The sequence below is a fragment of the Bombus impatiens genome, unplaced genomic scaffold (assembly GCF_000188095.3).
Source record: "Bombus impatiens unplaced genomic scaffold, BIMP_2.2 scf_0225, whole genome shotgun sequence".
In the NCBI taxonomy this organism is placed as follows: Eukaryota; Metazoa; Arthropoda; class Insecta; order Hymenoptera; family Apidae; genus Bombus; species Bombus impatiens.
This window is the reverse complement of record NT_176644.1, coordinates 1,352,567-1,367,719: the sequence shown is the minus strand read 5'-3', so window position 1 is coordinate 1,367,719 and position 15,153 is coordinate 1,352,567. Positions and strand designations below refer to the sequence as shown.

Genomic DNA, 15,153 nt, shown 5'->3' with positions numbered 1-15,153 from the left:
TAATTAAAAACCGTACGTTCATCGTTATTTCTTTTCTTCGTCTAACTCTATGTAAATTCTTACGACGAAATCTTGAAACCGGTCGTTTCACCGGATCTGGTAAGGTTAGTGTTAAACAGCAAACGTCTCATTCTCTCATTCTCTCTAAGCGACTATTTAAACCATCGTTTATTCAATGATATCCCACATTGTACGTATGTAACGATATAAAACAGGGTTGAAGTAACGTTAAGAAGCGAAGGGGAGGAAATAAAAAACAAAAGATTGGGAACAAGCGGAGAAACGTATGGCATCTCGTTTAACGACGATTCATCCTCGACGAGTTAAGCGTTTAAGCAGATTAAAGAGAGCAGATTTCGTTGAACCAGGTTGCGATATGAATGGATTAAAACTTCTTATCGCCGACTAAATACCGTGGCGTTTCCATAGCGCGCGTTTCTCTTTTTGTGGCGTCTCCCACCCGTTAAAACACGGCTGACAAGCGCGATTACGTTTTCTAATTTTAGTTGGACGCGCGCAGCAACTAAAACGACGCGACTGCTCGCGTACATACGGATTTTCTAGCCGCGCGAGACACACGACAATAGCACGTGTATGTAGCGTGTTAAACGCGTTATTTCGCTACCGAAACTGAGCCGCGTCTGTCGAATGTCGTCTTTCTCTGTGTTTACTCCAGTCTCGAGTTTCGTCGTCAACGAACGCGACCCCTTCGCGTTGGACAAACTTATCTCGCGTGCCTGGCCTCGTCGAACGATCTGTTGCACGCTGAAACGCGAATTTGTAATTCGAGCCGTGCACCTTCGTCTACACTTTTTTGTGGCTATCGCCATAGCGATACGCCATCTCTTTACGAAAATCTATCGTCGATTGGCTGCTTCGTAACTTCTCAAGGCGGGTTTCCAACGGAAAGTTCGAAACTGTAATCTCGCAAGTATTTGCTTCGATGCGTTCGTACGTACAAAATCTCGATTATCCGAGGCATTGTGAACCGTCGAGGGTTTATTTCGCGTAAATAGGATGCGGGCAAATGGCACGTACAAGCGGATACGACGCGATTTCTTATGAAAAAGTATACAGAAAACATGGAATGTTTTCACTTGTACAACTACCGCATTTCGACTGACGCGGTAGTTTTAGCGTTAAAGTGTTAAAATAAAAGTACGAAAAACACGAAGCAAGGAAGATAAATTCTATCGCGAAACAGATTAGACGCAATGAGGCAATTGACGCGCAATCGTGCAGCGACGATGCAGAAATCGCGTTTCGTCTCGAAAAGCCGCGTCGTCGTTCTACGTAATTGGAAACTTACGAAGAGCGACGAGGCTGGCTACCGGCACAGGGAAATTGATAAACGTGGCCCACCTCCGGAACTGACCTCACTTACGTCCTCGCTGTGCCAACACGACGGTAGGGATAAACTGAAGGAACGGGTTCTCCTGCTGCTCTCAGCCGATGAACCTCGTTTACTGGTCCACTCGTGTTCGTACACGGGAGTAAATGTATTTACAAAACTTTCCCTACGACCGCGGATAAAGCTTCTTCGCGAACCTTCGTTTCTCATCGCACACTTCGTACGTTTTCAAAAAACACTGGAAACTCGTGTCCCTCGCGGCACCCACTATTCACATATAAATTTTAAAGTTCGACGAAGCGATAAAAACGGAGCGTCTAAAAGAAACTTCACTCGGAACTGTTCTGACTGTTCTGACTGTTCTGAACACGTTAGGAGACTACAACCTCGAGTGATGGTCTGGTAATGCCATGTATCAGCGTGGTCAGCATTATGGAAAACGTCCCTGCGGTGTAATGGAAAAAGGAACAACGTAAAAGACCCGAATCTCTCCGAAAACATCCGAATATACTACAATAACAGGTAATAAAAGAATGCAGGTAGCCGTTTAAAAAATTTTATTGTCGTTTTAATCTCTAAAGACCTCTTGAGCAAGACCTCATGGCAAAATTGGATAAATGCGCCGCTTCAAAGGAAACTCCACATCTTTGTTTTCTGTTTGTTTTTCTTAATCCTCGAAGTCACTGAGTATTGTTTAGGGCAATCAATTTGAAGGGTCTCTCGACCCCATAGCCTTTCTAGGAACATGCCATAATCTTGCACAGATAATACAGCGGGTCATAGAGAGGCTAGTTTTCGTAATTGCGGACTTAGCATGCACATTGTACTTGTATTTAAGCATACTGAAATATATTTCTATCATACAGTCATCTACGCATTTCCTCTCTTTATTACGAGAGAAAACCTTGAAACAATACCGTTGCAGAGTAATTAAGCATTCAGCTGTTGCGACCTCTTTGAAAATTTTGAAAAGCGTATACCTGGAATGTGTGGCAGTAAATAAGCGACAACGCGTACACTTGTCAAAGACAGGTAACTGATTGAGGGTAAGCGAAGTTAGGTAGGACACTCTGTATATTAGATATAATATAATACGATATAACGTATAATTGTGAACATAACAGAGTATGCCAAGTTGATCCAGCATTATCCCCATGTTCGGCTACATGATTTATGTTTGTGTGATAAATTATCTCTCAACTTATTAAGTGTCTTGTCGTGCGTTTCAGTCGGTAAGGGCAACTACTACCTGATGCTTAATTATCCCATAACTAGCACGCTATTACCCCCACTGGATAAAGAAAAACATACTATCCTCTTCGATGTGTCGTTTATAGCACGTTATAGAAATATATATTTTTTTTTTTTGTAACTTCAGTAACCTGGTTTCCGGCCTTTACAAATGTAAACACTCTTGGAACGTTCTACCGTTACACTTTGTCAGGCGAATCTTAGAATACGGCAGTGTAATTTGACCTGCGTCTCGTAAAATATACATACCACAACATCGAGAATTTTAAGCCATAAACCTTTCGTATCTTAGGATTTTTACAATCAAACTTTTTCGATATATTCTATCGTTCTAACACATTTTGAAGAGACATGGATATCAAATTTTCAAGATATCGACACATCTAAAAACGAAAGAAGAAAAGAAAGAAATAATAAATAAATAAATAACGTTAGAAAAATCGATCGTTTCCATGGAAATAAATCGCAATTAAATCGCGTCATCGGCAGCTTCCATTCCGGTTGTAATGGGCCACACGAACGGTAGAACGAGATTCAACCGCAGAAAGGTGTTTCATTCAACGAGGCTGGCCGCGAGCAACCAGACAAGCTTTTTCAGCTTGCTCTCCACTCGTAAGAACCGCGAGCGGTTGTTAAGGAAAATAGGTTTTTCTCTCCGCGGATATTTCCATCGGCCATGCGAATCTGCAGCCAGTCGTATTTGATATTTGCACACCACGGCGTTCCACAGATCTCATTGTCTTGCATGCTATTTGCACGCAAAGTTCTACAGGCGTATGTAACATTTTGTATGTATTAGAACAAGTTCTTCCCATCCTTACGCAAAAATCGCGAAGAATTCGTTTCTACACCGTGGAATATCGGTACGTAAATTATTGATAAGTGGCAAATACGAGGTAAGCCGGAAACCATCGCGAGTCATCCTGAGGCAAAGATTATAATAAATAAAAAACATATTAGGATGTTCGAAAAGTTTCTTTCGCTTTATAAGGAAATACTAGATGCGGAACAGCTTTAATTTTATATTACTTTTTTATTGAATTATATATGATTCATTTTGTTCTATTGAAACGATAAATAACTAAATAAATAAATGTATATATAAATACAAAATTTCATAACCGGCTGCACGTATAATGGAATATTACGACGCGACTAAATTGATTTCTAAAAATCAATATGCCACGATAGAGCTCTTGTTTTACGCGTTATTTCACTGCTTTAATCTCTAACAGGCTAATTTTGTCAAACATCTAACCACAATTATGTAACAAAAAAAAAAAAAATGAATAGAAAAAAAGGAAAAACAGAAAAAGAAGAAAAAAAAATAATTATCCTATCGATGAGAAAACGTGCCATGAATCGTGAAACGAATCTGAAAGCAGTTAATTAAAGCGAGATGCAGGTCGGTAGGCTCGTAACAAGCATGCAATAAATGTTGACACGAAAAAGCAGATGAGTCACTGGAGGACCGTAGAGGGACCAGAGAGAATCGAGCACACTTTAGACCACTAAACCAGCTTCATCACGACCTCTCTCCGTCCTCTCTTCTCTTACTCGCTCCTATTCTCTCTTTCTCTCTCTAGCGACAACCAGGTGAGGCAACTAAGAACGAAAGGAATTCCTGGCCGCGCGACCTTGGTAGGTCGTTCGTATCCGAGTCGTTTACCTGGACCGATTTGCAAACGTTGATGGAGGTAACCGCGATGCTTCGACTATGGCGGACACGCTCGACCTCTTTCAACGAGACGTATCAAAGCACGCGAAGGAAAATACGCTGGGCAAGAAGATATCTTAATATATCGTAGCGTAAGCCGTAGAGGATATTTATTTTTCCATTCATAGCATCCGGTTTACGAGCACAATCGCTCCTTGTCGTATGAAACGTTGTGCATTTCTTTACGGATATAAACGCACGCGCACGCGCGCGCATGTGTGTGAAGTTGGCGCCCCCAAGTGCAAATTTTCGTAAAACAAACAAACATTATTCGTCTGTTCACGATTCGTCGAATTAAAAACCCAGTTTGTTTGTGCATTATTCGAGAAGGAAGAAAAAAAGAAAAGAAAAGTTATCGTAGAATTAAAGAATTTGTCACGAGCACCGGTGTGAATATTTTTCGTTGAAGAGCAAGTGGCGTACGACTGTCTACGTTCGACCGATAAAAATGTTCGTTTGGCCACTTTCCAAAACAAAGTTATCAGCCACTGAGGCGAGTAATTTTCTCTAACGAAATTCCTTTTTATCTTTCACTGTTTCCAAGTTGTTGCTTGTCCCAGTTACGCCTGACAACCCGTATAAACGCAAGTTTAAACTTTCTTGTGGCCACCATTTTGCGTATTTGGTTGCAACGTCGCATGCGCAATTGCTTCGATATTTCGTTGGACCAGCGAAGCGCGCTTTGAATTTCCAACGTTGAGTCGACTTTTTGCAGAGATTTTAATCAGAGTGAATGAAAGAAATCGTGCAACGATATTCGATGAATTTTTCGATTTACGGAAATTCCGTACGAGATGCGTATATACGCTGAATTGCGAATAACGAAGCACATTGGACACTTCGAAAATTCTAAACTGAAATTTCTGCTCGTACGGGGGAACAAGATATCGCGTTACAGGGAATAGACGGGGAAGCAGTAAAACGTCGATGGAATATTTTTTCAAACCGCTGGTAAATCCACGACGTCTGATATCGAGTTTCATATTGGCACGTTCGATTACTATACGTCTGTTTTGTTACTTAGAAATTAGATTTTCTAACAAATTCGTACGCGCATCTTAGATAACATCAGAGGTGTTAACGTATATATTTTGAGTTTACTTTCTGTTAGAACAGCAAATTTCGTACGCATATCGTAGAACTAGAGCGAAACCAAAGAAAAATAAATCGATACCGAAAGCTTGTTTAACGGAGATTTATTAGTGTGATATAATCATTTAATTTACGGATTAAATTATACAACTTCCTGTGAGAAGATGTTAAAATTAAACGTATTGGTATCGCGACTATATATATGGTTAAGGAAATAGTTTTAGTTTATTGTAATAAAATGAAAGAAAAAAAGAAAAAAAAGAAGAAAGGAAAAAAGGGAACTAAAAAAAGACCAGAGTAATAAATATCTCTCATCACGCACGTTTTCATCGAGACATAAATTTAATTTAATCGCGTTCGCATCGACAAATCGTATTCAAAATCATCGTTTGCAATGGAAGTGTAAAAAAATCACGTAACGCGAAATTTCTTCGTGTAATAAACGCTGATAGAGCAGGTGCAGAATTTCCGCGCCACTGATTCCATTAAAATGCTTATTTCCGCTGGAATGTATCGCGGTGGTCGGAACGAGCTGAATTTCAATGTTTGAATTTTCCAGGCGCGTACTATGTTCGATTTAATCATTTATAGACATTGATTATTATTATATTAAAATGCAACGTGCTGGAACTAACGCACAATATATACAATACGTATAATTCGTAATTGGGATATTTCCAAGATTGAATTGATGCAAATATACGAGCTGCAAATAAGAGAGACGCAGAAATCGGTATCACTCGAGATATTTCGTTTTATATTTCACGATTGAAATGAATTCGAGACGAGAAACGATTTCACCGAAGAAAATTAATATCGGAAATTGATCGTAGCGAATTGATATCGGAAGCGATGATTGCAAATCGATACAGTTTCCGTTACGATTTCGTATACAGACGAATCGAAAAATCTGCGAATCTGCTAGCTTCTCAGTTATCGACGGAGATTTGGCAAATGCTCAAAAATCAGATTTCTCATTTTCCAACGAGAACGCGTAGAGGTACTTGTAGATCGATTTTCTTTCAATTTCTTTGAATATTCTTTGATACCTTATATGCGTGGCAGTGATTAATTCTTGCGTCGAAAGGTTTGTTTCTCTTCCTTCTGTTTCTATTTACCGACCGTTCTCCGCAGAATCTGACAAAATCGTCTTTCTTTATTTGGAAACTGATCGAGTCCCACGCCGATTACAGGCTGTCGTTAAAGTCAAATGCTGCGCAACAAAATATCGATGCGTATTTATTCGCGTAGTATCATCCCCAGATACGAACGCGTACGGTCAATTTTGTGTCGATAAAATACCGGTATTTTCGTATTTTCGGCTGATCCTATTGTCCTCCTCGCTTCTATATCACCCGAAATATGGCAGATGTTACGTTTCGATAATATTATCAACGTTAACTTTCAAATTCAACGACTAGTTTCAAAATTTAATTCGAAATTTAATTCAAAATAAGAAATTGATTAATCGGATAATATAAGAATTTATACAAAGTTAGACGAATAAACGATGAGATATTTTATCATCCGAAACTTTACCATCCAATTGAATTCTTGTGTTCTTTGCGTATTCCACGGTTTCTGTGAGTAAAATGGTAGAATAGTTCGAAAGAAGGAGATTACCCGAGGAGATACAACCGCGAGGAAGAAACGACGAGGACGCCAGGGTTAAATATCAAACAAATAATTGTTTTCTTTTACCGATAGTCAAGAAATCACTTGTTCTCTGGACAGAGAAGCTGAGATGTGCGCGAGGAATACGATTTTTCGAGTCTCAGAGAGTGTCTTACTTAATTAATTGGGAAATAATTAAGAACTGAAGCCCATGTTGAAATTTTGTTCGTAACATTAAAACGAAAATTAACAAAATCGTCCGTATAATTTCAACGCTATAAGGTAAAACAAAACTGAAGGTACAACGAATGAAAATTTTCTCCTGAATTTTTATCTTTGGCTGTAAAAAACATATAAACTCGGTGTTAATTTTATTACGTTTCCGTCTGATATTTGGTAGATTTTTCCTTCTTCCTTCACTTTTATCAATCTGTGTGTACGCTGACCACCAACTTATCCAAAGTTCCCTTTCGAATATTCGCCCCACGCGGATTTTATTCTTTTCTTTCAAGTCCAACGATATTTCCTACAGATGGTTTCTCTCGATCGTAAATTTTCCTCGCTAGAATCGGCCGCCGGTTCTCTCGATCGGCTCCGGACACGAGGGCACGATACTGGTCGCGATAGTAATTCTATTCCGAAATCTTCGAATCAATATTTTTCGTTCTGGCGGCTGTACGAATCGAAGCATCGTCTCGCTGAAAAATCGTCCTTTTATCTTCCGTCTCAATTACGAGGGGCAGCAATTAAATCTACCCTTTGCAAAAATAATTTCGTTCAACGTATCCACGTTGGCACGATCGGTGATTTCTCCGGAAATATCGAAGAAACGAGGCGGAAAATGTGCTTTTCCTCGTCCGTAATTACACGCAGCACACTGTACGTACCTTAAGAAGGATGTAATGCGACGACAACGATCAACGACGACGACGACGACGACGACGACGACGACGATGACGATGACGATGATGATCAACGAAATATTTATACGTAACGATCGTTATATATAGACAGCGCGTAAATATAAAATCGAGGAAAAGAAGACGATCGAGGAAAGAATCCGCGGTATCAAAGAACCCCTCGAGCCGGTTGAACAATTATCAAAAAATTATCTGGAGCGTGTTAATGTGTCGGCAACATGTAAACGACCGGTTACGCAAAATCCAATACGTGGCATGCTGCTTGAATTCATGTCGATGGAATTAGCTTACCGGCATTCCTCTACCGTCTTTGAGGGTAAGCACACGCAACATGCTTCCTGCAACTATTTCAATCGATACGCCGCACTCGAGTGAAAATCTTGTGGAAAGTCCGAGCCGCGTTTCCGCTCGAAATCGTTCGCTCGCTCGCTCGCTCGTTCGCTCGCGCGGATCTTCGTCGAGTCCGGAACCGACACGAAGCGTATTCCTATCGGGTGAACAAAACTCTTTTCGCCGCGGTTACGAGCGTAAAGATCGGCGAATACAAAAAAAAAAAAGAAAAAACAATAAAAGAAAAACGTTAAACGTTTTGCCGGATACTTTTCTTCTTGAAATTTTAGTTGTTCGAATGCGTCACTTTATCCTTCTTTGCTTAATAATTCTTTTAGTGTTTATTTAAAATTCACCTTAAACTACATTCTCAACGCGAGAATTGATTGTAATTTTAGTAAATAAAAAAAAAAAGAAAAAAGCTTAAACTACACACGCCCACAGGCAAAATATTCGAACATTTGTAGACACCTTTTATATTATAGGAAATATTTCAGAATATCATTAGCACTGTAACGGCACTCAACGATCATAATTATATTTATTTTTGAAGCAGATGTAAAAATATATATAACAATTACACAAGATTTTTAGTACAAATATACAGGGTGGTTGGTAACTGGCGGTACAAGCGGAGAGGGATGATTCTACGCGAAAAAAGAAGTCGAAAATACAGAATAAAAATTTTTCGTTCGAGGCTTTGTTTTCGAGAAAATCGACTTTGAATTTTCGGTCGGTACGCGTGCACTTTATCGCGCCTCGTTATAACGCATCTCACTGTAGATCGTTGTCTCTGTGGAAAAATTAAAAAAAAATTAAAAAAAAATTGTTTATTGTATATTTTCGACCTCTTTTTTCGCGTGGAATCATCCCCTTTCCGCTTGTACCACCAACCACCCTGTATATGTATATTAGATTAATTGGAAAGTTCTGTTTATAAATTTTATTCTGTATTTTACTACCGAACGAATATAATAAATAACGACGCTATTTTGTTACTTTAGACGAGTAACAATTGTTAAAAAATTACTCAAAAGATAGCTAAGAGACGGATCTTTTTATTACATATAAGTACAATTTTTTTTTTAAAGCAAATTTTTGGATCAATTTGGAAATTCGAAGTGATTCGTTGGAACAAATAGTTCGACGAGCTTCGAAATAAAAGGTTAGACGAATGGGGTAGGTGTCTTGTCATGAATAGGCTAAGAGGGATGTTATAAATTGTGGAAATAGCGGTGAAAATATTCCTGAACCCTTTGAAAAAAAAAAAAAATAAACGTTTATTTTTAACGCGGAAGGGAAGTTCATAAAACACGGACAACGCATGTAATATTAGAAACACGATGTTGCTGTTGCATCGCGTTACAAATTCTCCAGCAAATCGAGATATTTGATTAAATCGTATACATTCTCGTAATTTTCGCGATTTTCTTTCTATGGACGAGATACGCGGAAAACGATAGAAATCTAACGTCTAACGTCTAAAAATTGAAGAATTGCGGAAGAAACTAAACTGAAGAAACCACATTGCCAAATATCTGTGACTCGATGACATACGCAACGAAGTGGCAAAATATAAATGGAAATACTTGGCAATTTAGCAAAAAATCTAGAAATTACTTGGCAAAAATTTCACTCGACGAATCGATTTTTTTTTTTTTTTTTTTTTTTAAACGGAGAGATCGATAGAAATGTTCTAACGACAAAAACTAAGAGACTCTTATAGAATGGAAAATAAATAAATCGGCAAGATAAAAATATCTTTGATTGGTTGCCATTAGTTCTAGGGGTGCGTTGCGTATCTTCATTAGAACAAGCCATCGTTGTCGTTCAATGACGTTTATATTTTCAATTATATGTACAAGCGTTGATTTAACATGGTTTAACGATTTAACGTGATTGTTAGACACCCTTAAAGTAAAGACGATGTTCTTAGGTTCAAACGAATCCACGGTCAACGAGATAACTCTTTGTACAATTGAATATGTTTTGAAACCCAAAATTACGTTAGCTGTGACGCACGGTATCTTTCTGATTGATTGACCAGACGTTGTGTGTAAACTCTCCAAGGTGATCGTAAGAATAAAAGACTGACACGATCACACTTGTCAATTGCCTATCGATAGGGGTTATCGACAAAATTCCAGGCGCCGTTACTAGGCAGACCCGCGTAGAGTCGTCACAGCTCCTTCCCCGGGGCTCGTTTGTTAACACAGCGTGAATCCCTCGATATTGGTACTTCTACTGTTAAGTAAAACGTTCATCCTGTGACCGTGGCTACGTTCGGCGACCAGTCGTGTCACCTGGACCCCAAGCCCACTGTCACAAACCTTGGGCAAACATAATCAGAACGTATCGCGACAACTACTTCTAGGTTCTATTATTTAAGTACAGCTAAAACGAATAGTTTGGACCAAAGTATTGGGAATCTTACCAAAATACGAAAAGAAAGGCCCGTTGTCCCTGCACCTCCGACACGTACGCACACTGTATCGTAGACTCGACGAATAAAAGTACAGTCGATCTGCTTTCCTTGAAAACCGAAACTACCAAACAGACAGAACTTTCAAATCGATCTAATACTCGCGAGCTTCGAGCCGCATTTAAAGTAAGAATACGCTTGTAATGAAACGCATGCGGAACTCTGCTGTTTTACGGAATCAGCGGTCTGCTAGAGCTAATTGCAGGATCCGATCGAAAGCAGGGAATTAACATTCCGCGGGTTTGCTTTAGCTGGAAAGCTTATTTTTAACCGGAGCTCGTGTTAGCCGGCAACGGAATTGAATTCCTGTTTTTACGCGACGCCGAGAGAGCGTATTTCCGATACGCCTTGGGTCCATTTACGATGGCTACGAAAAAGTTGCGCCCTTGTTGCTTTCCAACGAAACGTTCGTCAAACATTGGCTTGGCAACTAAATGGTTGCGGATTTTGTCATTAGATGGTACTGACAAAATCCGCAATCACTTAGTTGCCAAACCAAATAGATTCTACGTTTCTCTCTCGCGATACAGAACTTTTCGTTTGGCAATCGCGTGAAAAAGGTACTATTAACGTAATAGTACTATCAGCTTAGTAAAAGTACTATTAGCGTAATATATTTGAACTTAATTAACCCTTTGCACTCGAGAGGCGACTGTCAGCCACCACGGTGTTCCGAGCTGCAACTCCAGTGGAGAGCGAGAAGCGACAGTCCCTGTTTACGTTAGATTTCGACATCTGCGATTGATGGGTGCGATATTGGTAGATAAATTGGTTCCTTAGTTGTTTGCGTTCTTTGTTAGCAAGCGTAAGGCGTTAGACTTTAAAATGGAGATCAAATATTTAATCCCATATGCCTTTGAAGCTATGGTTCTGACAACGTCTCCAAATTTAGTTTGGATTCGACGATCATGGCAAAGGTATTATAGTTTAGAAACCCTTAAAAACTAGTCTTCGCAAGTGAAATTAGCTGAAACGAAGATGAACTTGATTTTCAACTGTTGAAAAATGAAATTAATTATATTGAAGAACGCATCTTGGTGAATGGTTTATAAATTATCATAAAAAAAATACGGAAATTAATATTACAAAATCATATTTCCAAACGTGTAAATATAGACAAGTTATTAGAATATAATTTTTTTTGCGAGTTAACTTCTATATAAAATCATCCGGAGTAGCTGCTACGCCCCACCGAAAAAGACCTCCAGTGCGAAAGGTTAAGCATGTGATTCTACGCGAAAAAAGAAGTGGAAAATATAGAATAAAAAATTTCTTTTTAATTTTTTAAATTTTTCCACCGAGACAACGATCTACAGTGAGATGCGTTATAACGAGACGCGATAAAGTGCAATTAACAATGACAACTTTTCTCTATCTACGTTCTGTACAATTTAGCTATATTGTACAAGATTTGAAGAAATTATTTATTTTTTTTGTTATAAAATGACTTATTTTATTATCTATAATTTGTGTAATGTGTTCTATAGAGTATGTATCTGTTATTATCCTAATAACATCCTGTAGAATGTCTTTTTAGCTTGATGGAACAATAGATGTACAATGATATACAGGGTAGTTGGTAACTGGTGGTACAAACGGAAAGGGGGTGATTCTACGCGAAAAAAGAAGTCGAAAATATAGAATAAAAATTTAAAAATTTAAAAATTTAAAAATTAAAAATTTAAAAATTTAAAAATTTAAAAATTTAAAATTTGAAAATTTAAAAATTTAAAAATTTAAAATTTAAAAATTTAAAAATTTAAAAAATTTTTAAAATGACATCAATCGAGACAACGATCTAGATCCGTTATAACGAGACGCGATAAAGTGCACGCGTACCGAGCGAAAATTCAAAGTCGATTTTCTCGAAAACAAAGCCTCGAACGAAAAATTGTTATTCTATATTTTCGACTCCTTTTTTCGCGTAGAATCACCACCTTTCCGCTTGTACCACCAGTTACCAATCACCCTGTATACGCATTGTGTACGCTAATTAAGTTAGATATTAAAATAAGTGTATCAGTTTACTGGATAAGATAAAGAATCGTAAAGCTGAGTTGGCAATCTTATCGGTTTCAAGGAACCTACGATATGTACCAGTGTCTTCGATACAGTAGGAAAGAAGCTGAACGAGGCTATTTACATTCGCTTATCGTCAATCAGGCATTCGGAAGATATTGCATAATCGTGTTAAATGATCCATAACGACGCAAGATACGACATACTTTTTTTCTAATATTAATACGCAAAAAAATATTGTAAAATGTTAGTCTAACAAATTGCAGAATATTACGTAAGTATAAGGCGATAAAACGTAGAACGAGCGATGCGATAAAAAGACATTTATTTCTTCGAAATATCTTCTTCGACAGATTTTAGAGGAAAAACATGTTACCGTATCTTAGATCGAAATTTTATTTTCATTTATCAACGCATAGACGTAGAAACGTCATTTTTACAAACACACAGTTAATTCTTCAAAGATTTATCGTGTTTAAAAAATACTCGTTTAAAAAAAAAAAAAAAACGTGACCAACTTTGGAAAATGCAACTTCGCGCGTTCGTATCTTACGAAAATAATAAAGTGCAAATGTAAATTCCAACTTGAGATGTACGCGATATACAATGTGACTTTTTTCCAACGTTCTACGCCTGGCTATAAATAAAAAATGTTTAAATATAGCTAGCTTACGAGTATCAGCCTACTCGTGCAATAGTGAATCATAGAATTTGCAATTTAAACTTTCCAAGAAATAGAAACCTTGCATAGTACGCGTCTTTTTTCTCTTTCAACCGACACAAGCTTACCTACTATGCCGAAGCTACCACGAAGCTTCGATGTTTGACAAACTTATATTTTAATTTATCTGCAAATGTGGATATCGGTGTTCCAACGAACGATTTAAGCAAAGTAATTGAGAACAACGCATCGTACTTTACACGAAAGATTCGTCTAATTGTGAAATAAAAAATTAACAAAACAGAGTTAAATCTTTAACTAGGTTTTTTCTCCTTTTGCACATGTAAATACATTTCTAACGCAACTACAGCTACGTGTATATACATATATATTTCTCAGACATCGTCAAAGTAAATTTAAACGATCAATTATCTATTAATAATATTGGCAACTAAGTGATTACGGATTTTGTCATTAGGTGGCATTGACAAAATATTATTATTACGCGCTGTAGAGTAATTTTTTAGCAAACGTATGTTCGCGACGAACATTTGGTAAATTTCTACATCCGCAAATTTCCAAGTTAGTTTCTTCAAGCAAGACAATCGCTAGCGCTGTGTCTGACCACGGTGCTAATGAAATTCGAAAATAACGCGGACAGCAAAATTTCCTATGGCAAGTAGGTTGCAGTACTTTTGCCAGCCATCGTGCGTTACATTAATTTTGAACGTGTAAGACGACGACGACGAGAGAAGCAGAAACTACCGATGGCTATAAATAAATTGCTCGATGGCGATCTAACGGTGTAATATCGAAATACGATTGTGCAATTTACAAAGCGTAGGTACACGACTGCGTGACTTTCCAACCACGTACACGCATATATGCTATCGCCAGCCAGTGATAACGAAGATTTCCATGCACAAAGCCTAAGTAAGAAGAACAGGTCACTTACAAATACAACTTTGTCCTCGATTCCCCTGGCCGCGCAGTCCAATAAAGAAGAAACTGTACAACGCATTTCTTCCCGCGTACGAACAGAATTTTATTCCAAGACTCGACGTCCGCGATTTCTTCGCGGAGTCGTGGAAAACCAACTCTCTCTCTAAGCTCGTTGTTGGAAATTTTCTAAGATACCCGCGTCTATCTGGAAACGCATAATCGACAGGCAGAGCGTTACACGATCGGCGAACGTTCGCGATCGTCTCTCGGAAAAATGTAAAGAGAATTTTCCGATCTTGTTGCTGGTAAGCAACGAGAATCGCGAATCGACCCCGCGTGTGCGTAGATCGCGCGATCGAGAAACTCAGCACTTGGTGGTAACCACGAGCGTGCAACGGCCCTAAAAATGCCTCGTAACGTGTCGCAAAGCTTCTAAAAGGGAAACCGTACGCGCGTGCTAACTTTCCTCCTGAAAGACGTGGACGACGCACCCGTTGCTACTCTGCGAACCTCGCGAACTCTGTAAATTTGAAGAAAAAGTCACGAATCGACCGATGAAAATTCCCTCCTCGCCCGACTGAAACGCAATTCCCTGGCGATCGCGATCGAATCCACGGTTTACCTGGGAAGCGGAAGTCGATGGCGCAACGTTTGAGAACGCGCGTCGCGAAGAAAGTCATCGCGTTGAAGTTTTCGTCACGGACGACCGAGCTCCGCGGCATGCGGTTACGAGATCGAGCGGCTGGAAAACGGCGGGTGCGTAGTTTTCCTGGA

General features: G+C 38.8%; 1 protein-coding gene and 1 long non-coding RNA gene across 15 annotated transcripts in view; both read right to left on the bottom strand.

Annotated features, from left to right (window-relative positions):
• The window catches only part of LOC100749521 (arfGAP with SH3 domain, ANK repeat and PH domain-containing protein), a 52,172-nt gene that overhangs the window by 28,101 nt on the left and 8,918 nt on the right, over positions 1 to 15,153 (bottom strand). For 2 of the 14 annotated variants that reach the window (XM_024366585.2, XM_033320038.1), the window contains exons 2-3: positions 15,002 to 15,148; positions 8,237 to 8,289 (exon numbers count right to left, since the gene is read on the bottom strand). The exons of 3 other annotated variants lie outside the window; for them this stretch is intronic. In XM_024366585.2, the coding sequence (XP_024222353.1) occupies positions 8,237 to 8,289; positions 15,002 to 15,101 (153 nt within the window). In that variant the 5' untranslated portion in view covers positions 15,102 to 15,148. Of the gene's footprint in view, positions 1 to 1,375; positions 1,746 to 8,236; positions 8,290 to 14,392; positions 14,976 to 15,001; positions 15,149 to 15,153 lie in introns of those variants that run through there. 9 more of the 14 variants (XM_033320037.1, XM_033320041.1, XM_024366586.2 and 6 more) reach the window with 8 other exon arrangements.
• On the bottom strand, positions 9,364 to 11,978 carry LOC112212587. Its single transcript, XR_002946419.2, has 2 exons — positions 10,752 to 11,978; positions 9,364 to 10,036 (listed from the first exon to the last, which is right to left on the bottom strand). It is a non-coding gene; the product is annotated as an uncharacterized LOC112212587 (long non-coding RNA).